Source organism: Podarcis filfolensis, assembly GCF_964270895.1.
Source record: "Podarcis filfolensis genome assembly, chromosome: 1".
Lineage (NCBI taxonomy): Eukaryota > Metazoa > Chordata > Lepidosauria > Squamata > Lacertidae > Podarcis > Podarcis filfolensis.
This window is the reverse complement of record NC_139604.1, coordinates 104,604,128-104,631,553: the sequence shown is the minus strand read 5'-3', so window position 1 is coordinate 104,631,553 and position 27,426 is coordinate 104,604,128. Positions and strand designations below refer to the sequence as shown.

The 27,426-nt window shown below is 42.5% G+C and overlaps 2 protein-coding genes across 8 annotated transcripts in view; one reads left to right on the top strand and one right to left on the bottom strand.

Annotated features, from left to right (window-relative positions):
- The first annotated feature begins 4,463 nt into the window (after positions 1 to 4,463).
- On the top strand, positions 4,464 to 21,461 carry FBXO33 (F-box protein 33). Its single transcript, XM_083614619.1, has 4 exons — positions 4,464 to 5,146; positions 15,990 to 16,100; positions 17,642 to 18,327; positions 19,073 to 21,461. Exons 1-4 carry the CDS (start codon positions 4,479 to 4,481, stop codon positions 19,342 to 19,344), a joined length of 1,737 nt encoding a protein of 578 aa, XP_083470745.1. The 5' UTR covers positions 4,464 to 4,478; the 3' UTR covers positions 19,345 to 21,461.
- Positions 21,462 to 24,306: 2,845 nt separating this feature from the next.
- MIA2 (MIA SH3 domain ER export factor 2) overlaps positions 24,307 to 27,426 on the bottom strand; it is a 51,242-nt gene continuing 48,122 nt past the window's right edge. For all 7 annotated transcript variants that reach the window (XR_014546895.1, XM_083608685.1, XM_083608688.1 and 4 more), the window contains 3 exons: positions 27,061 to 27,134; positions 26,298 to 26,526; positions 24,307 to 24,804 (listed from right to left, as the gene is read on the bottom strand). Coding sequence is in view for 6 of the 7 variants with exons in the window: in XM_083608685.1 (XP_083464811.1) it covers positions 24,641 to 24,804; positions 26,298 to 26,526; positions 27,061 to 27,134 (467 nt within the window). In the remaining variant the exon portion in view is untranslated. The remainder of the gene's footprint in view (positions 24,805 to 26,297; positions 26,527 to 27,060; positions 27,135 to 27,426) is intronic.

The following is a 27,426-nucleotide window of genomic DNA, read 5'->3' as shown; positions in this document are numbered from 1 at the left end:
TGAACATCCGACTTTGCCACGCTTCAGCAAAAAAAGGGACGTTGTTAAGCTGGAATTCATATGCAAGTTTCACACTTAACAAGACATGAGCTAAATGCGAAATGGGAATTTATTTAAAGTAGAAAAGAATTTCAGCTCCTTATGTGCTTGTGCGTGGTATTTAGCTTGCTTTGCAGATCTGTTATCGGTTGGGAGTCTGATCTTTTACCCTTTGCTTGTTTGCATTTGTGTTCCACTTACTAATGAAACACACACCTTGTTTGTTTTGGGGCTTTCTGACCTCGCATTCCTCACCCACCCTTATTTTGTCACCACTACACATGTATATGCCATGTGCATATCTGCAAGCTGAAGATGCCATTTTATGCATCTAATGATACATCTGGCTGAGCCTACTTTATGCTAAAGTGTGTGGGGTTTTTTGGTGCAGAAAACTAATATGGCTGCCTCTCTAGAACACGGCAGTAGCCAGCAAAATGATGAGAAAGCAAATGATGTCACTTGAAACTAGTGATACCTAGCTATATTGGATATGGCTCTTACAGAGCAGAGCTGCAAAAGAGCCAGACATACAAACTGAATCAATGACAGACTGGGCATTCCGTTAGATTCATGCAGAGTAATCCTTTACTCTCAACCCCCTAATACAGTGGTTTTCAACCAGTGTGCCGTGGCACCCTGGAGTGCCTTGAATGATGGTCAGGGGTGCTGCTGGCAACACTGGCCTCTGCCATTCTTTCCTTCCCTCCCTTCTCTGGTGCCCTCTTGCGTTTCTGCCTCCCAAAGGCTTGCATAGCTGTTTGTTGCAGCAGCCTTGGCTACAAGCTTCCTGGGCGAATGGTGCCTCTAGAACTGGCCAGAGGGTGCTTCCTAGGCCCCTGTAGGGCAGTGGGAGGAGACACCTCTCTTTGGAGCGGGGGCAGGGACAGCTCAGAGACCAGGGCAGCAGCTGTAGCTGCCCAGAGAACTCCCAAAGAAAGGGGAGAGAAGAGACTGAGGGAACACTCCACAAGGGAGGGTGTTTGCCAGCTCTACAGGCAAGGGGTGACAGCACTGGGCTCATGAGCCCCACAGGGGTGCCACAGAAAGAATGTAGTTGGTCAAGGGACCCAAAAAGATTGGAAACCTCTGCCCTAAGAAGTGGGTTACGAGTGCTGGTTAATGCTTCAGAGTCTTGTTCTAAGCACAGGCAGGCATGCTTAACAGGTTTAAAAGACTGGGCTGTGCTTCCACTGAATTCAGCTGAACTAAGTTTCAGATAAACATAAATAGTATTAATAATACTATACTCAAAATGGGTCTTAAAGGGGAGAGTGCTACAAAAGACAGTTGAACAATCACAGATTAAACTGTGGATAGATGTGTGTTGATCTAAACCTTTTCTGTGGTTTATTACTGTAGACCCTGGCATGAATAAAAAGGTGGGTATATGGTAATATGACAGGAGACCGACCCTCCATTATGAACTTTCTTGACTCTGGTACCAGTCTGATCTCAAAACATGTCCTGGAAGCATTCAGGAGACATCCTGATTTCCTCACACCTTGTATAAAGATTAGCATATGTAAATCTAACTACCATTAAAATTAACACATGAATGGATGCCATAAAGGTAATAGTGGGATGAACTTTGAAACAGGAGGCAGACAAGGATGGCTGGTTCAGTCATCAGTTCACTAGGATCATGTTCTTTCAACTGTTAAGGTAATTAAGCAAGATGGGCAAAGTAGGAAATAGGCAGAAAACTAGGATAAATTCAATAGCACAATATTGGAATTATGAAGCCCCCTCCCTTCTCCAATACAATGCATTGGCTAAAATTAGTACAAAAACCCTAGATTTTAAATGGTTAGTTTGTTAGAGCTTGGAAAAAGCTAACTCAATGTTCTCAATGAACCAATACACACTCTACCTTAGAGGTAGGTATGCCTATCATTTTCTTGACTTGCTGTTGATGTGGGCTCTGGGGCACAATTGTCACACTCACTTTCTGTAGAATTTTGAGAATAGTAAAGGATTATTTAACTCTTTAGATCAAGGTGCTTTTTTCTGGGGGGATGCAGAGGTATGCATACCCCTAAACATTTTGTGAATCTAAGTTTGGCCTCATTGATGGGCAGTATTACAATATGAGTAGGAAAATGAGAGTACCCCTGAACATTTTTTTTAGAAAAAAGCAGTGTGCTGCTTGCATAAATTTTGCTTTCTTAATTGGCATTAATATATTCTCCCAATTTAATTTCATAAAATACACCAACCTTTATTCCATTCGTTTAAGAATTTCTTGTGGGCATAAGGTTATTCATGGAATAAGGTTATTCAGGAATATGCAAACGTATTCCTGATAGACGCATGTCGTAACTCTAGCAAAAGATCCTAAACCTCTTGGTAGTGTATGAATACACAAGTGCTGGGCACACGTGTGGTTTCAGACACATACTTTGTAACAGCACAAAAGCCCGTATTAAAGCATTGTATCTATAAGCTGTGTTGCCAGAAACCTTAGAAAAGTGCCTGTGCTCTTGCATATGGTGGAGACATTGCACCATGACATCAACTCAGCATATTTTGACTGTGTGTACTTGTGAATTATGAACTCACAGTTCAGTTGTGCCTGAGCAGTGACATCAGCACTGAGCAAATAACACTCTATATTTGGAAACAATGTTGTATCTAAAGTGGCCATGCATAAGCCTGATCCTGTACATGCTAGCTTAGAAGTAGGTCCTTATTAGTGAAATGGGGTTTACTCCTAAGCAGGTACGTTTAGGACTGCAGCCATTAAAGGTAAATGGATGTTATGTGAACGCTTGTTTATGAAAGTGTGTTTAGGTAGTATGCTTTCATAATTGCAAAAGGAAATAAAAAAGCACCACCATCATCCATACTGTAATCATTACTACCATCACAAAACTGCCTATCATTATGGCAAGTGCTGCAAAGGGTAGGCTTCCATATCCAAGAAACATACTATAAATTCCTGCCAAACCCATGTCACTAAAAGCCATTCACCACGTCACTTGTGGATGGCTGGCTTTACCTTCAGTGCAGCAGCATTCCTAAATTCAACAGTTCCTTTTTCTACACAGGGAATGAATGGCAACTATTCATTTATATGGGAGAAAGTTAAGGAGTCACTTGGGAATACCACTGAGCTGAAATCCCTTCCTCTCTTCCATGCTCCTGGTGACCCCCCGCATCGCTGTGTTCTTTCAATTGCACGTTGGCAGCCTGGTTTATTTCTTGGTCACAAAAGAAAGTGACAGGATTTTGGGAACTGGCAGCTGACAAATGATACTGCTAGCGGTGTGCTAGGGTTTTCTGCCCAAGATCATGGTGTCATGTAAGTGTAGGAGTGGAAGAACCTGAGACACAGATGTCCCTGGGTTGCAACTCTCATCGTGCCTGACCATTTGTCATGCTGACTGGAGATGATGGGAGCTGAAAGTTGGAGAGTCACAGATTGTGTGAGAGGACGCGTGATTTATATTCTGTGGGAAGATGGCCAGGAAATGGTTCTGCTCTTCAGCTAAGGGCTGCCAAAGTGGCCTTTGGTTCCTTCCATCTAGAGCACTCTGTTCACCTTTCTGGCCACAAAGCGGTAGAATTATATGCCGCCCATCTGACTGGGTTGCCCCAGCCACTGTGGGCAGATTCAAAAACACAACAAAACATCAACATTAAAAACAGCCCTAAACAGGGCTGCCTACAGATGTCTTCTAAAAGTCAAATAGTTCTTTATTTCCTTGACATCTGATGGGAGGGCACCACTCCCGAAAAGGCCCCCCTGCCTGATTCCCTGTAACTTCTCACAGTGAGGGAACCATCAGGCTGCCCTGGGAGCTGGACCTCAGTGTCCAGATGGAGACACTCCTTTGTGTATACAAGGTGAGGCCATTTTGGGGTTTGAAGGTCAGCACCAGCACTGTGAACAAAATTGTTATTTTGCACACTAGTCATGCTCATGCCTCTGATACAAATGAAAGAGGACAGGGAGAATATTTTCCCTCTGCTCTTATCTGGCAAGGAAAAATAAAAAATAAACTTCACTTAGGTGCTTGCCTATTCCAGCCCTTAAAATTATCCTGGAATAAACTGCTTCATTTTAACAGGAGGGCGATATTCGAATTTTGGAAAGATGCAGAAACACCGGGCGTCTTCCTCGCCGCGCGGGGGACTTTGTGCAGGCGCTCCTAGGCGGCAGCGCCTCCCGTTGTTCTTCTAAGCGTCCCCGCGGCCTTGCAAAGGAAAAATCCAGGTCGGCTATCGCGCCGCGCTCCCCCTCCTCCGCGAAACTTTCGTTAGGTGGCATCCATCAGCCACGCCAGCCCTTCTCCGCGCGCTGAGTCATGAGAGCAACAGTTCCCCGCCACCCCCGCCGGCTGAGCGCACTTTGGTACGCTCCGCTTCCGCCTCTCCCTCCCTTTCGGCGCGTTGGTGCGTTCCATCCCGCCCCGACAACCCAACCCGGGAGCCCAATGGTACATCTCGCCTTCCCCCTGCGGCTGCGAGCAGTGGTTGGCTCCGGCGGCGGCGGCAGCGGCGGCAGCAGCAGCAGAGTCCCGTCCGGTCCCGCCCCGCCTCCCTCCGCCTTGTCATTGATGTTGTTGTTTCTGTCGCAGGAGCCGGAGGGGAGGCCGAGGCCGGGCTCGGGGCTGCGGCCGCCGGCGGCTGGGCCGGCCATGTCGTCGGTGTGTGGGGGGCCGGTGGGCGCCGGCTCCCTGCCCAGCGAGCTGGTGGTCCACATCTTCTCGTTCCTGGCCGCCCCGGACCGGCTCCGGGCCTCGGCCGCCTGCTCGCACTGGCGAGAGTGCCTCTTCTACCCGGCCCTGTGGCCCCGGCTGCGCCTCAGCCTGCGCGTCTGCCCGGCCGAGCGCCCGCGCCTCGACTTCCTCATGCGCAAGTGCGGCTGGTTCGTGCGCGAGCTCCGCGTCCAGTTCGCCGCCGACAACTACCCCAGCGGAGGAGCCGGAGGCGGCGGAGCAGGAGCCGGAGGAGGAGGAGGCGCCAGCGGGGTGTGCGAGGAAGCGGCGGCCGCGGCGGCCGCGGCGGAGGGAGAAGCGCAGCTCTGCCCTCGCTGGCTGGAGCTGCTGAGGACCTACCTGGAGCTCGTACTCTGCGTGCTTAGCAGCGTCCGCAACAACAGGTAGGACGGCGTGGTGGGAGGCCAGCCAGCGTTAACTAACATTCACACACACACACACACGCACGTACTAACGCCAATGCAAACACACGCCAAGCGGGAGAGAGAGTTGCAAAGCCTTCTGCTTCCCAGCTAGGTAGCTGGGAAGCAGGAGCGCTCTCTCTCTCTCTCTCTCTCTCTCTCTCTCTCTCTCTCTCTCTCTTCAAAGGTTCATGTGCTTTCTAACATCTGCCTGAAGTTCAGCCGATTGAGTTATTACTGGGTGGGGGAAGCTGCACCTGTTGAATTCCCGATTGTCACGCATCCACTTAAAGATACCTTACTCCTGCTGTGCGCGCCGGGAGGGGGGGGGAGGGATGTGTGAGCGGCGAGGAAGGAGCCATTCTGGAGCAACTCTAAGGGAACATCACATGAAGGAACACACGTCTGCACGTCGCCACCCAAAAGTGCTGCGGTTGGGGGGGATCCTTGTGGAGAGGAGTGTTTCTGGATAGGTAGCTTCACTACCTTCCGCACGTCAAGTACCTGCCCTGGGCTGTCACCAAAAACAGGGAGCTGTTGAGACAGTTGTTATTTGCCCTGTGCCCCCTGTTTTGATGGGCTCATAATACTTTTTGTCATAAGCTGCTAGGAAAACCTGACAGTTGCTTTTGGTTTCTTGACTGATAGAAACACTAACCATTCGTCAGCTAACATGTCACTTCTTTAGTGCCTAAATCCTTCAAAATGGGAGACAGTGGCTTTGTGGTGTCCGTTCTAGAACACCTACTGTTAGTGTACTATTCTGAAGCCAGCAGCAGGGCACATTAATAATTTGCTCTGCTATAGGCTGTTACATAATTGGGAAACCAGTTAAAGAACATTTTCTTCTTTTTTAAAGGGAGCAATACCAGCTGATCCAAAGTGATATCTTTTCCTTTCCAGTGACTCTAGTGTTTGTTGTCATACAACAAAGGTGTCACAGTTAGTTACATATTTTGCATTTTTAATTGGGTTTTATAAACAAGAATGTTTTACAAATAAGTATACCAAGTTTTTCATGTCATTTGTATATCACAAAAATAGCATAAACATATTTTGCATTTGTAAGCCTTTAGCTCTGCATTCTTCCTCAAGACTTCCAAAATTCCCATTCTGTCAAGGTCATATAATGAAGAAATCTAAGTTGATCAGTAATGTTCCAGAGCTATTTGTTTCCTTTTGTTTCCTTTTGTGTTACTCTTGTTTCTCTCTGCTCCACTACAGAATGAAATGTCCTTTTCAAGAAAAGATTGTGCAGTTGTCCATGCTGTGCTCATCACTCTTTCCTACAGCCAGTTCTGCACAATAGAATAGACTATAGTTTGCACATCTTAAGTGATTTGCAGTAAGAAAATCCTGTTCAGATCACACATCTCAGAAAATTAAACTGCTGCAACTGGTACAGCAACCATATGTCAATGAAACGATGTGATAAGATCTGAAGCAGCCAAGATCAGATTTGTGGCCATTTTTTTCAGAGATTTCCAAATTCCGTCTCACTCTGTTGGGTGCTACAGTGACCAGCTTTTGTCATGTGGATACTGAAACACTCAAGTATGTGCGCTGTGAGCCAGGAAATTGCAGTTCACTTTCATGGCAGCCAGGAAATTGCAGTTCATATTTCACCTCATCTGTGAGCTCACTAGGTGACCCGCTGTGGGGCCTTTCTGTCACTTTTTATTTTTGCATATTTATTACATTTATTTAAATCCCACCTTGCTCCCAAGGAGCTCAGTGTAACACACATGGTTCTTCCTCTCCCTATTTTATCCTCACAGCACCCATGTGATGTAGGTTAGACTTGGAGACAATGATTGACACTCTTACACTCACCTGTGGAAAAGGCAGCTGCTTGCTTCAGGGAAGGAGGTAATCTGCATGAAAAGTAACAAGCCAAGAACCAGAAAGAGAGAGCAGCAAAGTCCTTTCTTTGAGCTGATACCCTGTCCGTCATCTAGAAGAGAGGCTTACAATACAGCACACACTGCAGGATATATGGTTATATAAAAAACAAAACAAAATAAAATCATGCACCTATTATAAAAACAGCAACACTAAGGCCCAACTCTAACCAGCATCACTAGCAGCAGGCCTGGACAAATTAATAGGAAACCATTAGACTGATGAAGTGCTAGGTCTGCAACAAGGGTGTGGCAGGCTCGATGAGCCCCTCTCAAGCTAGCAGCCTATTAAAGCTGTAGGGAATTTGGGCCTCAGCAGTTTCTTATAGGACTTACCCTCCCTTTCACTCTGTTAGCTAATCATGGTACATAGATGACTTCATGGGCTTTCTTATTCAATCCTGCAGAATCTGAAGAGTGTAAAGATGATGGCATTACAAGGGCTATTTGTATCTTGTGGCTGATCCTGCATACTGTCTGCTGGTTTTCCTTTTGAACATCCCTGTTGCTTACCAGTTGAGGCCATGCTTGCATAAAACATTTCTCCAGTTCTATTTATATAGCCTTATTTCTTTACCAGCTAGGCAAAATAAGAATTCTGTAGAAGTTGACCCCAGTAATTCTAACTGCAGCTGGTTGAGATTGCAGAGGCAATCCTGTTTCCTTAAAGTGTTTATGTAAACAACCCCATTGAAAGGACCAGCAAACATGCAAAGCTTCTATGTCAGCCTTGTATCTTAACAACTTGCCTTGTGACCATAGGCAACAAGGAATTCCATGCGGCTAATTAGTTGTCTGGCTAAAGAGGGATGGATTGCTCTGTCCAGGCACCACCAACCCACTTCATTTCTGTTCTCACCACTGGGGAAGAGGCTTTTATTCCTCTGAGCAGCATAACAACACAGCCTACTAGCTTTTTAGCAGGCTAGTAGTGGTTTTACTTTACAGGCTATTAACTCCAGTGGACTTAGTTACAAGGCTGTCTTAGTATGTCAATGATCAGGTAGCTTAAAGAGTAGACTATGTGTTGCATATAAATGCTCTAGAAGCATATTTACCACCATAAATTTATTCCTGGAACCCCACAGAGGGGGGAAAGCAGCTCAAGTGTTGAGTTAGAAAGAAAAAAATAGTTGATAATGAAAGAGTAAACCCACCCTGTTGCATCTCTGCACAAGACTTTCTCCATCTGAAGTTGCTTTTCCTTACACAAAAAGAGCATCAGGGTTCATTATGTGCATTTTCATATTACTTCGTTCCTATGGTAATAAGCCAGAGCATGATCCTTTAGAAAGGATTGCTAGACGAGGGTGTGAGCAAAAAGTAGTGTCTGAACTGTATGTTTTGGTCCTGTGCTGTTGAACGCACACGACTCAAATATTGCCAGAATTCTGACATGCACGCTTATTTGAGAAGTAGAAGGAAATGTGTTTCATTTGGCAGAACCATTCTGAGAGTTCATTAACTAAATCCAGCAAATACGTTTGACTCTTTCCTTCTCCTAGTGAAGCAGAACTCTCCCTACCCCCGCGGTTAACTTTCAGAATTTATTGAGGAAAATACTTAATTGTTGCAGCAGCTTTGTTCTGCGACAACACCTTCTGAATAAACCTTTAAAGCTGCAAGTCTAACCACATGTTCCCCTGAATAAGCCCTGTGGAAAAACCGTAGAATTCACTTTGGAATTAATACGGAGGATTGTGCTGTAAGTAAGGTGTCGCACCCAAGAAGTTGTCTTTATTTCGCTTATGCTCTACTCCTCAAAGAGCAAATTGCATGTGGTTCCTGGGCAGCCTCCCAGTTTACAGGGCCAGGCTTGCTTAGTTTCAGCTGCATCATGAGTTTTAAGACTATTCTCTGTTTAGTGTTGAGTAACGATCATGTTGAGTAATGATCATGTACTGTTGTCTCAGGTAATGGATGGGGATGTGCTGCCTTGATTTCATCCCTAGATGAATGGAAAATCTCAGGATCTTTCCCACTCTACAGTGCTGATAGAGCTTGCATGTGTTTGGTGCCTATCCACATTCCATCTGTGCTGCATATGAGTTGGGCACTGTGTACACAATTCACATTCCATAATGCATAGCCTTCATTAATGGATGTGGGCATTCAGCAAGAATATCTGAACATCCAGTTCCTTGTTGCATGCACAATCCTCATCCAGCAAAGAAATCTGCTCTGGAAAGCCTGCTTCTATATGTGGATCTCCTTAGTAGATTGCAATTTTAAATAGTCTTACTGAAGTAAATTCTGTTATAACAGTGGGGTCAGTTCACATATAACAAACAAACCATTGTTTGGTGTTGGAGATGGAGCCTCAAGCTCATACGTTGTTGTTATTTATTGAATTTGTTAGTCACTTTATCTTGCCCAAGGCAACTCAAACTGATTTATAGCCCAACTCTCCCAATAGATACATAAAAAGCAAGCGGATGATTAAAATTTTAAATATCCCACCCACTTCTAAAAGGCCACAGATAATTAGAGACCCCATGGAATCTTCTTTTTTAGTTACTTCCTGTTAGGAGTGTGCACCAACCATAATATTTGGTTTGAATCCCAAAGCTTGGCACTTTATAAAACAACTCAGTTTGGCTCAGGAGAGTGAATCAGTTCCATTTGCCCCCCACCCTTCCAAGATTGGGAATTCAAATGGCTCTAATTTGGCCCCTTTTGATAGAAGTAGGTGAAATTTGCAGTCATAGCAACTCATCCATAGTAGACTAGCACATCCAGGGGCTTTTGTACTGGATACCTCCTCCCAGACATCCCACTTGGCTTCACCATTTTTCTGAAACTGATGCACACCCCTATATCCTGTGAAACCTTTGCCACAAACTATGAAATAACTAAGTGATTGTGTGTGTGATTTGGAGAGTGGGCAATCAGACCTTGCTCTTGTATGTCTTAACTTCTTCCATGTAAACATACTTAAGACTGGGTGGGGGGTAGGAAATCAAAGGATGAAATAGCCTTATCTTTTGAGGCCCTGAAATAATAATATCCTTTGAGGCCTTCTCTTCCTTCTCCTTGGTTGCAGGTGCAGTGGTATTAAACTGATTTTTTTTTATTTGTTCTCCATAATTAGTTTCTTCATAGCACCTTGAAAAGGTGCTGTTTTGAATTGTTTCAAATATTTTCAAGGTCTGAAATAGAGATACTAAACTAGTTCTTCCTGTTGCTTTACTTTCTCTTCCTCCATCTGCAATGCCTGCTGGTTGGTTATCTTCTTTTGTCACATTTGGTTTCTGGGGAAATACGCCTGCTCTTGACCTGTACGAGATAAATTATGTAGTAATGTTAACTTGTTAGAGCATCTGTGTAATAAAAATGAATAGGCTTGAAAAGGAGGTGAATAAGCTAGGAAAGAAAGCGGCATATTAGCATGTTCAGCATTATGCAGCAAATAGGCTTCTGAAAGATAAGGCGTTTATTTCTGTCATTGAACTCTTGAAAGAAAAAGGGCACACCGGAGGCACATTTACTGATCAGCATAGCAAGATTGCTTGTTCTGGAGAGATTTTCAGTATTTTACAGAGTAGTGGGAAATTTCCATGTCATCGCTGTATGAGATCAGAGAGTTGGTGGCTTTGTTTTTCACACAGCATGATTTAAAATGGCATATTTTATTGCACCAGCTAGTTATTCAAAATGGTTTGCAAGCAAAATATTCTTCATCAAGCAGTTGGAGAGAAAAAAATAGAAATGAAGGAGATATGCTTAGGTTGATGATCCAGTGGCCGAGGCTGATGTTGCTTCTGACTGTCTCATTTATTCTTCAGTTACATAACAGGCAGTGATAAAATTTACAATCTCTTCAAAACCTACAGTATGTCTTTGTCAAACACAAATGGCCTGAAGTGCAGAGCCTAAAAAGTCAACTTTAAGTGACTATTGTAACTAATCAAGAACATAACAGCCTGGAAACTAAGGAAATATAGTCCCATGCTTCGAAACGTTTGTGTTCTGATTAGAATTTTGGAGTGGCATGGGGAGGAAGCTAAATTCTTCTGTTCAAGTGAAGAACCTATATTCTCCATAGGAGAGAACAATGTAGTGGTTCTCAGGTTTGGGAATACAAACTCATGATTTACATTTACTAATGGTTCTGACTTCTGATAATGTTTTTATAACTATCTTGTTCAAAACCCTTCAGAGAACATCCCTGTTTGCAGTTCACACCATGATAACTTTCTTGGCTGCAATGCCACCCACATAATGCAGTGGCATCATGACATACAGCGTGAGCAAGGCTCACTGCTAAAAATGGACAGAGCTACATCAAAAAGCACAGTATACTTAGCTGGAAATTCATATGATACAGTGCAATTCTCCATGGCATAGTGTGGGCAGATAAAGTGGAGCTGTCCTGTTTGCTACGTCTGAGTAACTCTATTCCCCCTACCATAAATGACTTAATGCATTTGAGAGGTAGGTGCTTTGTTTTTTTTAATGAAAGCTTAAATTCAGAAAAAAAGAGCAAAATGCACCCTGTCATTGATGTTTGCTTGACAGCTTGAATAACAATAGAGCAAAAGAGGCCAATCTTTTAATTTCGCCTTTATTAAACTGCAACAAGATCCCCAGGGATTCTCAGAAATTGCAGTTATAAAATATGCTTTTGACGTGAGTGTACAGCCTCCAGAGTACAGGCCTATTTTGAAACTGGTCAATACTTAGGAGCCTGGACATCGCCCTCTCTGAGCAGCCACTGTGTCAGGACTGTGATGTGAAAATGCAGCACCCGGCTGGAGGAAGCAGCCTGTCTTAGTTTCCTCCTTGTCTTCTACGTGTTCAGTGGAAGACAGTTCATAATTGAGGAGGTGGAAAATGCAGCAATTATGGCAGATAGAGTGGTGAACGATACGCCCCAATGTTCCTATCTAAGGCATTACCTAAGCCATTAAATAATTTGTAGTAGATCCCTAAACTTTTAAAAAACTTTCTTCCCAAGGAAACACTGATTAAAAAAGAGTAATCATTCTACTGTTATAATTTTTTAAGTATGTGGGAAATTATTGAGAAACCTCTTCACTGTCTGATATAATACTAGTGAAATTTGACAGATTTCCACCTACGAACATGAGGGAACTGTGATGTGGTTGCTAATATTTTTAGGCAACATTTTACACATGTACGTATTCCTCTAATTGGTAGATATTTTGGATGTCAGTAAAATGTTAGTTTCGCTAATAAAGGTTTGGGGCATCTTTCCAATCCCGCCTTTGTGGAAAGTCTTGCCACAGCAGTATCTGTTGTGGCAAGACTTGTTTACTTTTTATATTCTTCTATGTACTTGCTTTCTGATAGCTAGTAGGTGTTAGTTTTCTCTCTGGTTCATAGCTTGGTATTGTATTCCGAAACTGTATTTCACAGAAACCGCAGTGCACATGAATGTGTAGCTAAAATGGTTGCATTGACTACTTTTAGTCTTTGCCAATGCACTAACACTACACAGGCAAGTTGTTGCATCTGGCTCTTCCAACCACAAAAGTAAAATAAATCACAATGCAGTATGTCAGAGTTTGAACATACTAGACCACTCTATAACATTAGATGTGTTTCTGTTGTGGACTAGGTGGCAATGAGATAAATCTAGCAAATTATATTCTGTTTGACAAAGAAGTATAGCATGGACTATACTTTAAAAGTTAAACGTGTGAATAGACAAATGGTGGCCTAGTGAATAAATTTAGTTTCTAAAGGTTTTCTGCCTGGCTCCTTGCACAGCCCCTGGTCACCAGGATGTCTCAGACAGGACCATGTGCTCTTGTGGTGTAGTCAGCCATTTTCTTCCTGGGTGAGGCACATGTCTTCTACACTACAAACAGAATAAACTTGGGCAGACCTCTTTATCTCATTGTGCACCTAAACTGTTTACTCCTGTGTACAAGCCAAAGCACAAAGAAATAGCAGTGAGCAGTGAAGGTGCATAGAGTGCCAAAGTTTCTGACGTAGATTGTGCTGGAGAAGAGGATGCTGAAGAGCGCATTCGCTTTAATTTTGCTCGTGTAGGTCCAAGCAGAGCCCACACTGCAGGCCTTTCGGCCATTGCTCAACTGAAAATATGGCTTCTGAAAATTAGTTGCTGAACAGAGAATTAATGGCTTTGCTTGAGTGCAGCATATAAAATAAGGCTGGGAAGAATTAATAGTTTCTGAAGGATCTAGGACATAATATGGAACACAAGGTTCTCCAAGCAATTCCATAAATTGCTCTAAAGCTCAAACGCAGTCTTAATGCAGGTTGGAAACAATTGTGCATAAACCCTAGAGCTAATGTCATACATTAGAAAAATGCTGTGTTTTACACAGTGGTTTAATGGGTATTACTAAATTGCTCATGTATTTTTAGGACATTACAGTTCATGATAACACATGACTGAAGGAGATCCAAAGTTCATCAAGTTAGCCTGGCGCCAGGAGCTGTCACTGCTGCTGCTGCTGCTACTGCTGTGGGATTGACTGGGCTCTGGCTTCTGATGGGCTGGTGGAAGCCTTGTGCATGAAATGAATGGAAATGTAATAGCATGTCTGCAGAGTATGGCCTGGATCCCTCTGTGCATAGTTTCCTGGGAGTAAGCCCCGCTAAAAGTGAGACTTGCTTCCAGGTAAATGTATATAGGATTGAAGTGTGTACTGTGATACCTAATCTCTCTCTCTCCCTCTTTCTCACATACACGGGCAGATGCGTTCACACACACTTCAAGTCATGATGTGCAAGCAGTGCCCACTGTGCTAAAGGTGTGTGTAGAATAGATAGTGCCAGATTGTTAAAGTAAGCAACTGACCCCAGATATTTTGATTAGTTATTCACGTGAATTGGTATGTGAGGGCTTACTATCTTCGTCCCTGCAGCAACCACCACTCCTCCTTATAGCATCCAACACAACACATGGCATCCTATTGTGTTGCTCATCTCCCGGTCTTTGCCTCACAGCATTGGCAGATGGGTTAGCATAGTGATTTTTTGTGTGATGCATTTTATGTGTTGGACGATGCTACAAGAGAGAGTGGCAGCTGTAGCCCTCTTATAAGGACTAGCCTGGCTTTCAGCTGTGCAGCATGTACAGCTTACGCAACTACACACAACTTTCAAATGACAATGCTGTTCTTTTAGAATTTACGGTACCTGAGGCAAGAAGTCTTTGGCTGCAGAGCTAAAAATAGCAATACTGCTTGATGTTCTTGGGTGCTCACTGCTGCTTCTAATTAAAATGTTCACATTATTGTGGCCTGATTCTGTAAGCGGAGCATAGAGATCAGGTATGAAAGCTGACCCTTTAGAAAATCCTTTGGAAAGCAATCTCTGTGTTTTGCATATTGAAAATAAATGATGCACTCAAAATATTGACGTATTTGAGGCATGAACTTTGCTGTATGTGACTAGTTTTCGGATCTCTGCACAATACATTATGACAACTCTGAGTAGCTACCAACTGAGTGGCACCCTGCCAAAGATAGGTTTGAACTGACATAAACATAGTTAATTTTCTACAGAGAGTGCTTATGCTTCAGGTTGAATTTATGATCAAAAGTCAATATTCAAATTCAGGGTTATAGCTAACCACTCATCTAGTAGTCTCTTAATAGGAATATGAATTGCTACAACCAGACAAGCAAGCTTTTGTTAATTGGAAGAAACCTGGCTCTCCTTTACTGCTTTTTAGACCACTGTTGAGTGGGTAGCAGGGGCTACTTGTAGTAAATGGTTTTTAATAGACCAGCCTGATGTCCTCCAAACGTAGTGCAAAACATCTGGAGGGTACCAGCTTGGTGAATGCTTCTTCAGACTTGTTTATACAACAGTTTTCTTTTTAATACTGTACATCTATGGGAGCAAAAGTGAGCAAATTGTTTTACTTGGCTGCCTACAGAACACCAAACTAGAGGAGGCTGGAGCAGAATTGAGAATTTAGAATAATATGGGAGGCAAAAGTGTACACGCTGAAATATTTAAACATGATTTTCAGTGAAGCATTAGTATAGGTAATAAATTAAAGGCTGTATGTATTGAACTATAAACTTGTCTCCAAATACGTTGTGTATGTACCTTTAAGTATGATGGCCTTGGAAACAGCTGTTATTAGTCAGCTTCACTGAAAATAATCTAGGGAATGGCTGCTGTTTGCTGCCTTTTACTTTGTCCTCTGTGAAGATCTGGCAAGTTATCTAATCTGTACCTGGGAGAATCCAAGAGCTTCTAAGTAAATATTAGGCAGGGCATCGTGTTTATGCCTGAGCCACACAATATAGAAATTACCAAAAATGTCGCAACACTGCTAAAAACATAACCACATAACCTGGAGAGTGATGCAGTCTGTGAAGGCGGGCTAGAAGGAAATCTGGTTAGATGGCTTTTCCATTCCATCCTTTATATTCAGGCATTTTATTCTTGGGTGGAAAAAAACCAAGAAAATAAGCAGGTTCATGCAAAGAAAGCACATCTACATCATAGGTTCTATACAGTCTCTGTCACTAGCATGGCAAGTCCCAAATAGCTGCACCCAGTGACCCTAGGTACAGGAGATTTCATTCTGGTATATATTTTGCAAGCCCCTCTACAATGTTATGTCCACTTGTATTAATACCAGACATATAACCATTTCCTTACCACTGTCTATATTCATGAGGATTATTTCTAGTATACTGTGATTCAGAAAAAAGATTCACTATATTGTGACGGAATTATGTTGGGTTCTTTTCTAGTTTTGAACAAATTTAAATGTATTGTAAAGCTATTTAGCTTGGTCATTCAAATGTACCTTGGTTAGAAGGGGCAACTAGTTTCTAGATTTCATGTGCTGGAAGGCTATAGTGTTACCGTGTGGATTGCGGCTCATATAACACAAAAGCTTGAGCTATTTTCAAATGCTCCTCTAATGCAAAGCCTCTGACTTGACACTTTCCCCTTCCAAATAGGAATCTCCAGAAATTAAGTCTCTTTGGTGATATAAGCATTCTGCAACAACATGGAAGTATATCAAATACGCACCTCAGCAAAGTGGATCCAGATGGAAAAAAGATTAAGCAGTAAGTTGTCCAAAATATATTGTTACAGTATTGCAGTTTAAAGAAATGGGATGTGTGTGTTGTAAATGTGCTGTTTTAGAATATAATCCATTGTCTTCTCTGATGATTTAGTACTGAAAATAATGGCTGATGGTTTCACAGTGTCTATCGTTCTTTGTTGTTGCAATTTCCTTTGCAAATTGGACATCTTTTCTCAGAACATGATTACTCTAAAAACAAGCTATTTGCAATAGTTGGGAGATTTTCTCCTACAAAATTCACATTTTAGGACAAATCATTTTAAGCAAAGCAAGAAGGGGTGCCAGGAACTGCTATATCAGTATCTTCATCCAGCAATTCTCAGTATAAACTTTATGCTACCCATGCCACATTGCTAAAAGCAGATGCATTTTGCAAAAAAACTGAGCAACTTTCATACTGCTTCAGACACAATTAACCTGACTATTCTCACAATTAACTTCAGGAGTAAAATATGAGACGTGTGGGGACTATGTACGCTGGCCTCAGCTCCTTGGTGGAAGGGTGGGATTAGAATGCTCATCATTATCAGAGTTGTACTTGCTAATTAGAAGAAAGGTTTCTGGTACAGTTAACTCACATCTTACGTGAGGGGTCCACACATTTATGCAAAAATGCATAAAGCCAGGAACCCTTTGGAACACACACACACCCCGGCAAAATGGAGGGTTGTTTGGATTCTGCCAGAGCTGCTGTTCTAAAACCAGCAATCACAGCTTTGCACAGGTGGGTGGGGGAAAATAAATGAATGGAGAATGGGTTTCCTCCACTCTCCAGTTAGATATTTATTTCCCCCGCCGACCAAAGTTGCAATTGCATAAGTAAAATAAGCGTAAGATGCAAGTTACTTCCTACCCCCCATTATTTTCATCAGCCGGTATAAATAGGTTACATACAGATGTCCATCACTCTGAATGTGGTACCAAGTCATGACTCGCATGTGAGAAATGGTTATCGTGGAACAAGCATCACGGATAGAGCTTTCATATAATCAAATATCACTCCCGCCATTTGGCTTCAAATCAAGTGTCAAGCTGAATGATGTCCAAGCATATACAGCATTAATCAGTCCTGATTTTCCCTTTGGAGTATCATTTGAATGAGATACGCAAAGTGCTGATGCAGTGAGTAGATACAAGCACTATTGAACCCACCACGCTGTGCTCTCTAGCACTTCTAGCAATTGGTAGCTACCCTACACATATGCTAGTTACAAAATGTGGGGAAGAGAATCAAAACAAGTTAGCATGCACAGTTCCAAAAGGGCAAAATGAATTTTCTTTTATATTTGTTTAAAACAAAAAGGAAGACAACAGAACTTTAAAAAGCAAGTGCAATGGGGTGTTCTATCTTTCCTTCACTACCACCCCACCCACCCCTGCTACAGCCAGTGTGTTTCTAATGCAACACCATTTGCATTAAAGGTGTAAAGCTTTGTTGCTTTTTTGTCTATTGAACTTGGCTCAGAATTAAAAAATTAAACTATAAAAGATTAAGACGGTTGCGTCTGTTTCTTCTTGCAGAATACAGCAGCTGTTTGAAGAAATATTGGGTAACAGCAGGCAACTGAAATGGCTGTCATGCGGGTTTATGCTACAAATCGTAACACCCACATCATTGTCATCTCTCTCAAATCCTATTGCCAACACTATGGAACACCTGAGTTTACTGGACAACCACATCCCTGGTAATACCACTCTTATCACTGCGGTTGAATTGGAGCGTTTTGTCAGTCTTCGCTCACTCGCCTTGGATTTCTGTGATTTTACAGCAGAAATGGCAAGAGTCCTGGCTGATAGTAACCATGTGCCTTTGCATCGACTGTCTCTTCTGGTCCACAATATTTCCGTAATGCACAAGTCCCTGGAAAATATGCCAGAAGACGAAGATTGGAAGGCACTGACACGCAACAGCACTAATCTTCGGGTCTATATAATGGCTTTTGATATCAAGAGCGATGACATGCTAAGGATTCTTAAACCCAGTATCCCACTGGAGAGGATTCACTTCGACAGCTACATCACTTGCGTTTCAGGAGCTGTTGTTGATCTCATATCTAGGCAGTATGATAAGTTCCTCACTCATTTCATACTAATGAATGATGTGATAGATATGTCTGGCTTCCCAGATCTCAGCGACAACCGAACCGAAGACCCATTGGTTTTATTGGCCTGGAGGTGCACAAGGCTCTCTCTTCTGGCAGTGCATGGTAGGCAATTACATAGGGGCAAAACACTGCTAGTTTAGAAACCTACACATTCATATGGGTATGGGTATGCCCTTTAGATTTCCCACTCAAGTATTTTTCTCCAGGTTTTGGGAGAATTCCCAAAGTGTTGGGTGTTGGGGCAGGGAATAAATTGTCCTCTGGCTTCAGGCTAGGATACGCTGTGCATATAAACATGATTATACGGTGGGAATCTGTTACTACCTTCAGAACACAAGACTCACAGTTGCCAAAAAACAACAACCCAACAACCCTTAATTGGTAGGAAAATAAGTTCCTGCACTGTTGGATTGTCTTTACTTTAGTCAGGCATTACTGGCTTCCCCGTCAAAGTTGTATTACACCCGACATATTTTACGATTATTGGTTCCTTTAACACAAGCCTTTATGGTACATACATATCATGGTGCAAAACCACCAAGAAATACCATGAGACATTTCCTTACTCATCTGCCCGGACTTATTGGGCAAGGAAAAACAGGCAGCCCCGCAAAAATTAAATACAAAAAGAAGCTGCAGCAATATTCACTTTTTTAGTTAACCGAGTAAGTAAACTGACCAATTACTGGGGTGATTTCTTGAAAAGAACCTCATTAGGAAAATTGCTAAATAGGGAGACGTTAGCTGTGAGGCTGTAAAATATTGAATTACCTTTGGGGTAGGGTGGGGAGGGAGAGGGAAGAAAGACAAAGTCCTAAAAATTAGTAATTGGTTTTTTGTGTTTCAGGTTATACTGTTTGGGCTCACAACCTGATTGCCATTGCTCGTCTTCGTGGCTCTGATTTGAAAGTGCTTGAAGTCACAGAAGAAAGCATTGATTTTGACCAAGGTGAATTGGCCGATCAGGATGTGGATCCGGTGCACAATCTCATTGAGCAGGTATCCCTTGGATTGGGCCGACCTTGGCACGCAGTCATGGACATAGAATTACTCAGTGTCTTTACTGAGCCAACTCGTCATTTTTACAGAGAAATGCAAAGCTTCAGTGAAGGCATTTAGTTCTCTTTATTTACAGTTCCTGTGGTTACATATGCAAGTAGGGTCCTATTATGTTTTTCAGTAGTGTGAATTAACCCCTCTTGTGCTGTGTTTAATCAGTATTAGCTATATAGAATTATATATGTATATTCTACTTCTTGATCAAAGAACGTAGTCGGGTATTGGTTTAGAAGCTGAAAGTGGCAACGTTTAGGGCTTTCACGGTTAATGGACTTGTCTACAAAAAAAAAAAAAAAGCAAAACTCAGATGTGGCTGAAGGTTGTCTGAGGTTGCCGGCTAACTTTCTTTTTGTACTGAGTAACTCTGCAACTTCACTGATTTTACTATTGTCGGAGTTTTTGTGCTCAGGAGCCAAAAATCTTTTTACTATCCATAGCCCAGTGGTTTTGAATGCAGTCATTGTCATGTAAACTAGTAGCATGCTACTTAAAGCTTTTTTTTTTTTAAAGAGAGAAAAATCAGGACTATCCAATACCATTTACTGTAAACCTTTGCTTTGATTTCATGTACAATATCTGGAGCATGAAATATTGCCACTCTGCAATCTCCTCCTTAAATATGAAGCAGTTGTCTCTTGCACAGTATAGCTTCTTCAGATGCTTACCTGACTCTGAAAGCTATCAATCGTAGTTTCATTGTAAATTAATTGTAGCTTCTTTTTCTTGTGGTCTGTCAGCTTCTCCGTACAAGTTAGCTTTGGGCCCAGATTTAAAAAGAAACGTCAAGTCTCTACACTCCGATGGGGTAAAACCATAATGATTTAAAGATATAAATTTAAGTCTACTTTGCTTGCAAACAAACATTAGTCGTGAAATCCCTAGCAACTAAGTCACTGGATTTTCTCTGTCAGCGCCTGTGTCAGCTGCCAAAGAATAGATTTAAAACGAAGAAGTGCCCACATGCTGGCAGGGGCAGGCCAATTTTTGGCCAGCCAGATACTGCTAGATTGTAATATATAAGGTCGAATTTCGACCTGTGGTACACAGCTGTGCTGTGGCTCAGTCAGCAACCTCAGAACTCTTAAACATGCACCTGTTTCACTGTGAATAGTGAATGTAAAGGAAAGAAAGGAAAACAGATAATACAAACCTTGTTCTATCACAGGTATGAGCTGCTATGATGCATGAAGAACATTCCATGAAGTATGTTTTAAAATCTTGTTATATCTGAGAGGCTTTAAAAGCCGATTTAAACTGTTTCAGGGCAACCGCGGTACAGACGTGGTCTCTGTGAGACTTCCACCTGACCCAAGTTTTAAGTGGTACGAATGTTGTGCATTTAATGTTAAAGGACAGTCTGCAATAATAAAGTTAAGTGGCCAACGTGGGTGCCCAGCAGTGCTGAGACCTGGCTGCCATATTGTAAGCTTTGGAAAACACAATTTATGCAACAGATGTCCAGATATGATTCTATTTATGGAAAAGTTTATATGTGTTTTACAAATGGTTTTACCATCTTATATTAAAATGACCTTTTGACAGGTGTGCGCTGTTTTGTCTCCAGTGAGCACATACCATGCGGATTTTATATGTACATCAGTAGAGTGAATCCACTGGCACAGTGTGTGTGAATGCCAGATGTGGTGAGATTTTATCTTATAAATGTGATCAGACTAAAGTAACTCCTGACAGAAATTGTAAGGAAACCAGCTGAGTGTTTGACTTGATGACTGATGTTGTATGGTTTATGTTAAATGTATATTCTTTTAATCAATGAATAAAGCATTAAAATTGATCATGGAAAAATATTTTATTATATCAGCATGGTAGTTTTAGCACTGAACAAATCACACTTTTCGTTGAAAACTATCTTGCTTGTTTCCACTGTTTAAATCCAGAAAGCCTTGAGTTCTGAAGTAAGTCAGACATTTATTTGGCTAATGCTTTATGAACAATTTTTTTTAGGAAACCAAGCTAAGTAGAAGACCAGACCAGCTATCATAATTTGATATTGTTTGCTTAAACTGGCAGAATAAATCTTTAAAAGTGTAGAATATGGAAAGCCCAAATCCCTCCCGTAGCAAATGCTTATATCAAAATTGAATGTGTTCTAAAACAGCAACAACTGTGTAGTACTTATATCCATGTCCCACTATTAAATAGACTGTGAACACTTACCATGCCTTTGGCTTTACATGTTATCTATTTATTCTTATTGCTGTACTTTCTGGGTGACTATACGGTAGATGGACAAACAGCAGCTTGTTCTGTGTGACAAAATTACATTTCCCCCCTTGAAATTTGTTACTAGTTCCTTCATGTTTTATAGTTCAACACAACACACACACACGGGTGGCTAATGTGGTATCTTCCCATAACTACCATCAACCCTGAACATGGGGCAGGCATCCTGGGTGGGACTGATGGGAGCTGTAGTTCAATAACTGATGACCCACAGGTTTGCAACCCCTGCACCTAGGATAGTAAAGGTAAAGGTACCCCTGCCCGTATGGGCCAGTCGTGTCCGACTCTAGGGTTGTGCGCCCATCTCACTTAAGAGGCCGGGGGCCAGCACTGTCCGGAGACACTTCCGGGTCACATGGCCAGCGTGACGAAGCTGCTCTGGCGAGCCAGCACTAGCGCAGCACACGGAAACGCCGTTTACCTTCCCGCTATAAAGCGGTACCTATTTATCTACTTGCACTTAAAGGTGCTTTCGAACTGCTAGGTGGGCAGGAGCTGGGACCGAGAGACGGGAGCTCACCCCGCTCCGGGGATACGAACCGCCGACCATGCGATCGGCAAGCCCACAGCGCCACCCGCGTCCCCCGCACCTAGGATACAATCCAGCAAAAGCTAAGTGTTTGTACATACCCTTGATATCAGTACAAGAATCAACCACACACTTAACTGCTCTTGTGAGATCAATTTAACTAAGGGGCTAACAGTTACAAGCAAACACATGGATCTGAAACCTGGATCCTGTCTTTGAACGCAGAAGGAAAACCTACTTGGAGTGACTAGGAATGGGCAATCAGCCACTTCCAGCTGCTTTTGCGCACTAAAATTCCCCTGCCTTCGAAAGCAGCTTTTCTTTGCTTTGTGACCTCAGCTATGCATGTGTAATGTGTAATGCTAACCCTTCAAAATGTTTGACTTGTGGGCCACATGGCATAGGTAGATCATGATGTTACAAGTAAATTAGCACTTACCTGTATCAGCAAATGGCAGAACCAGCTTCCCTTTAAGTTTTTCATTCTTAATGGTTAATGAATGCTCCCTAAGCCTACATAACTCGCAGAAAAGTATGGAAATGCACAAGTTGAAACAAAGATGTTCTAATGGCCTGCTTTTGGTGCAACACAGGAAAAAACCCACTAAAGCTGTTAACAAGCTGTGGTGTCTGAGGCAGGTGCACTTGTAACATGTGGATGAGGGGAGGGAAAGTCAAATTGTGAGGTCATATTGAATGCAAGGCACCTCGCAAAGAGTTGTATTCAATCAAATCCTACTTGAGTTCATTAATTAAGTTAAGCATGTCCATTAACTTCAGTGAGAGTAGAACTAGTGTTGAGTACTATCTAATGTTTCAAATAGTGGACGAAAAATGAAAAACAGCAATTAAGACTTCAGTATACACCAGCCTTTCAACAAAACACAATGTCTTCAGTGTCCATTTAAAAGGCAAGACAGACAGAGCCACTTGCACCTCATAATGAAGAGAACTCTAAAAGTGTGAAATGACCCAAAGGTTCCAGGATAGATTCAGTATTGAAATTGGTTAAAAGAATTTATAATCGGAATAATAGGATGGATCATAACATACATATCTTTGGTGTCAAAAGACCAGCACACCCAGGTGCATCTTCAGCATATAGGAAATGAAGGTACTACATGCACCTCTCTGGGGAGGGAATTCCACAGGAAACAGGCTGCCACCTGCCAAACAATGCTACCAGGAGGACCCCCTCATGCAAGAGGTCTGTAGGGCAGTCTTTCAGGTATTTGGAACCCAAATAGTTTAAGACTTTAAACACTAATGATATTGGCATCCATCCGTCTCTCAACAATGAGTGCAGTTCCAAGGGGTGAAGTCAAACCGCAGCATTAGCAGCACTGAAATGACCTCCCCAGGGCGCAAGCCTGGGCAGTGTGTATGAAGGTCCTGGGCTACCCAAGCGACAAGACCCTCCCTTTGGCTTTGCTGATGTGGTCCAAAAAACCAGAAATAGGTCTGGCACTAACGTGGCTGCACAAGTTGATGTAAGGAGGCATACAAGAGGCCATCCAACCATATGGATTTGTATAGGGTTTACTCCTTAGCCTTTTCTTTACTCAAAGATGTCACACAAGGCAGCAGAAGTTTAGGGCCAGTGTTTTCTCAATGGGTTTACCCTCACAGGTTGATGAGCCCTATCTGCCCCTCACTTCCCTCTGCACTAATGTGGGCACCTTGAATCGGGCCTAGAAGCTAGCAACCAGGGCAGCTTTTGTAGAACATAGCATCACGTTGCAATAATCTGATCTGGAAGAGACCAGAGGATGGAGTAGTGGCTAAGTAATCTCTGTTAAAGGGTCTTAACTGACAAACCAGCTGAAGCTGGAAAAAGGCACTCCTCCTAACCACCAAATCTATCTGAATCTTCAGTGACAGTGCTGGATCCAGGAGCACTGCCACCCCTGCTCAAAGGACAGACTTGCTTTTCCCAGGTGAGTGCAACCCCATCTATAACAGGCCACTTCCCTACCTAATACCTGTGAATTCAGACCAATAGCAGTGGCTATGTAGGAGGTGTAACTTCTAAAGCAGGGTCTCCCAAACTTTGATCTCAAGCTGTTTTTAGCCTACAACTCCCATCATCCCTAGCTAGCAGGACTAGTAGTCCAGGGTGATGGGAACTGTAGTCCAAAAACAGCTGGAGACCCAAGTTTGGGAAACCCTGTTCTAAACCCATGTGCTCTACCCTTAGAAAACAAAAAAGCAGAGATACTTGTTTCACTGAAGAGTCAAAATGCCAAAAATTATTAAATCCATTTAATTTTTTTCACATTGCCTTTTGTTACAAGTATTCTCTTCACATGCAAATATTTTCTATGAGACCAAAACAATGGGAGAGTTCTTACATGGTACAAATTTTTACATCTCCTAGATATGCAAATTAAAAATAATTTAGTTACTGCTGTACAATGAAAATCCATTTATTCACAGTTAGACCATTATTTACAGGGCACTCTCCTGAGAATTATCCTATTAAGCTTCAATTTGAGCAATAATACAGTCAGTTAAGTAACAATAGCTACTTAACAGCAAATTACTGACTTGAGAGGAAAAGGATAGAGCTAGTTCAAAATAGAGTCAAGTTTCTTGTTGTGATTCTTGAGGAGTTGCAGAAGATGCAGTTGACGGATGTGCTAACTCAGCAGGCATTTCATTTCTGCTCTCAGGTGGCAGTGGTGGAAAAAACCCAGCCCTTGGAGGCGGGTATTGAGAATAAGGCCTCACAGGAAATGGACCTCTCACTGTTTAAAGAGAATGATCAAAGCCCGTTTGGGTTAGTATTCAGAATGGAGCTATTTTCTTACAGATTTGACACTGAATACTCACAAACACGCACACACATTAAAATCAACAGCAGCTGTAACCCATACGCAAGAATAAAGGAAGACATTAGAAAGCTTCTCAACAATACTAGTTCAAGATGCCTATATAACCATGGAAGATGCTTGCCTTCCATGGTGAAGGGGCAGCAAATGTTAATAGTTAATACTTCAATAATGCCCACTGAGGTATCCAGGAGCCTCCATGTGCAAGTGGGACAGAAATTTTCCTTGTACAACAGGATTCTCTTCACCTCTGCAGGCCCCACATGTGCCCAACACTTGCTTTGGAGCATTGAGGGAACCCAGGGAAGGGAGCTGCAGGAGGAGAAAAAGAGGGGGAAGTCCTGTTGTGTAAGGGAAATGCTGCTCATGTGATGTGGGGTTCAACGACTGACTATCTGTTGCCATGGCCAACTTCATAAGGGAAGCTATGGCATCTAGACTGCCTAACTCACGGGCCCCTTTGCCGTGGAAGATTCTGCTAGCACTGGTCTCTTCATCTGACAACAGAAGTAGCACTTGGAGCAGAGAATTTCCAAATTTATTTATTCTACAAAATGTATATCCTGCCCTTCTAACACATCTGCATCATTCAGAGTGGTTTACAATTAACCGGGAATGAAAACCGGCTCGGATGCTAGGAGCATTCTAAAATGAAAGTCTACCTTATAGAAATAATTTGTCCAGCAGCAACCGTATAATAAAACTGGTTGTTGTTTCACCGCAATGTTTTAATCAATCATCGCAAAGCAGTTAGAGGGCCCAAACGGGCCTCACCAGGTAGGGTATTTTAAAACCTGGGTGCAGCCGCTGAGAAAGGCTTGTTAGGTTTTCTAACAATAGCTTACGAGGTAAAGTTTAATCATATCTTCCACTGAAAGTAGTTATTAATTCCCTTAACGCAGCTTCGAACTTGGGAAAATGTCCTTTAAAAGTTATTGAGCACCATCAGCAAGTTAGCAAGACCCGTTCAGGCATTCACCTCCAACATAAAGAAGAGCTTTCCCCAACCGGATGCCTTCCTTTCCGGTATATAGAGAGGACCAGAGTTGCACATGCTAGCCTCTTCTCCCACTACTAGCTGCAGAACTTTACACACTGAGTGGGAAGGTCTGGAGGGGGAATCTTCATGTACTCAGCTGATTGCAGGAGATTCCCGTCCACATGGAGGAGTCTATGTGAAGAGTCCTCCTTCTTACCTTCCCACTCCATGAAGCTGATGGGAACAGAGACAGTGGGAGCAGGTTTGCTCTCTCGACTAACTTAAGCCCATTCATTTCAGTGGAACTTGGGTGCAATTCATTTTTCCTGGGTTGTGCCTCAAGTTATTGCGGTTTCCAAACGTTTCCCTGTGAAATGCATTTCATTATTTATTTTAGGGAAAAAATAATGTAAGAGCAGCAAGAACATACTTGGCAGAAGAGGACGTGGCAAACCAGCAAAATCCCTTGGGAAATATTCTCGAGGTCCATATCCGCTAGGAGGCACTGGTGGAAAGGGAGGGCCTCTTCTCATGAAAGGCCCTCTTGGGTCCATTGGCATTAGAGGAGCTCGCAGTAAGGGCAGTTGTGGCGGCACAATTCCAGGCCCAAAGCCTCCATTGTCAGGTGCATGAGACTGATCCGAGGCATTGAGCGTATTCTGTGAGGAAAGGGAAGTGGGCAAGTTAAGATTTAGAAAGAAGCTCGTGCCACTTTTTCAAGCCACTGAGAAACTTGTCAAAGCACGTAAGCCTGAAAAGAAGCTATGATTTACAAGCTACAAAGAGGGCAGATCAAAGCAGAAGTCCAATCCAAGTCAGGAATGTAGGCTAACAGGACTGAGATGGAGCCAAACTAAAGGCTACAAGTAGGAAGTTCATTAAAGCAAGACACAACATCACCCCTGCGATGAAAAGCTAGTCCACTCATTTCCAACTACCTTTCTTTTCAGTCCTTTCATCTTTCTTGCTCTTGCAGGTTGTAAATAAATTCAGTCGTGAAACTATTATTTTAGCTAACATGTCTTCAGTAATTGAAAATGCCCACAAGGTAATAATAATGCTGCAGCAAAATACATACTGTGTAAAATCAATTTAAAGAACTGTCAAATTCAGCAGAAACTTGGCAAACCTTTTTCGCACCAAATGGGATTCAGTAAGAAATTGATCTTCTCAGTCTTTTGTCTGTTACTTACACTGTCATTGGGATGATCTCTTATTCCATTTCCACTTAGGTCTGTTCCTGAATTATTCTCAGATGCTTGTCCATCTGGAAGTGGGGGAGAAATACCCAACAAGCACTTTAGCATTAAGTAGTCCCAAAACAGTTTTCCTCCAAAGAACAGATGGATGTGGAAACGTATGTTCTTGCACATTTACTAAACAGAGGTGTTGACTGTATTGATACTTTTGTGCACTTCAAAAAACAAAACAAATAGTGCCATTCCCGCTCACAACCAGTTTGAACTATTGTTTTTCCTACTGAAGTTAAATAAATGACAAGGCTGCTGTATAGATTTACTAGATGATCATTTCAGGGAAGAAAATTTATCTTTTCAAAA

Bases quoted from the DNA above. Each gene is read 5' to 3' on its own strand.
- FBXO33 (XM_083614619.1), top strand. From the start codon at position 4,479: ATGGTACATCTCGCCTTCCCCCTGCGGCTGCGAGCAGTGGTTGGCTCC. The intron at 16,101-17,641 runs GTAAGTTGTCCA...TTCTTCTTGCAG, and splicing joins GATGGAAAAAAGATTAAGCA to AATACAGCAGCTGTTTGAAG. The intron at 18,328-19,072 runs GTAGGCAATTAC...TTTGTGTTTCAG, and splicing joins CTCTCTTCTGGCAGTGCATG to GTTATACTGTTTGGGCTCAC.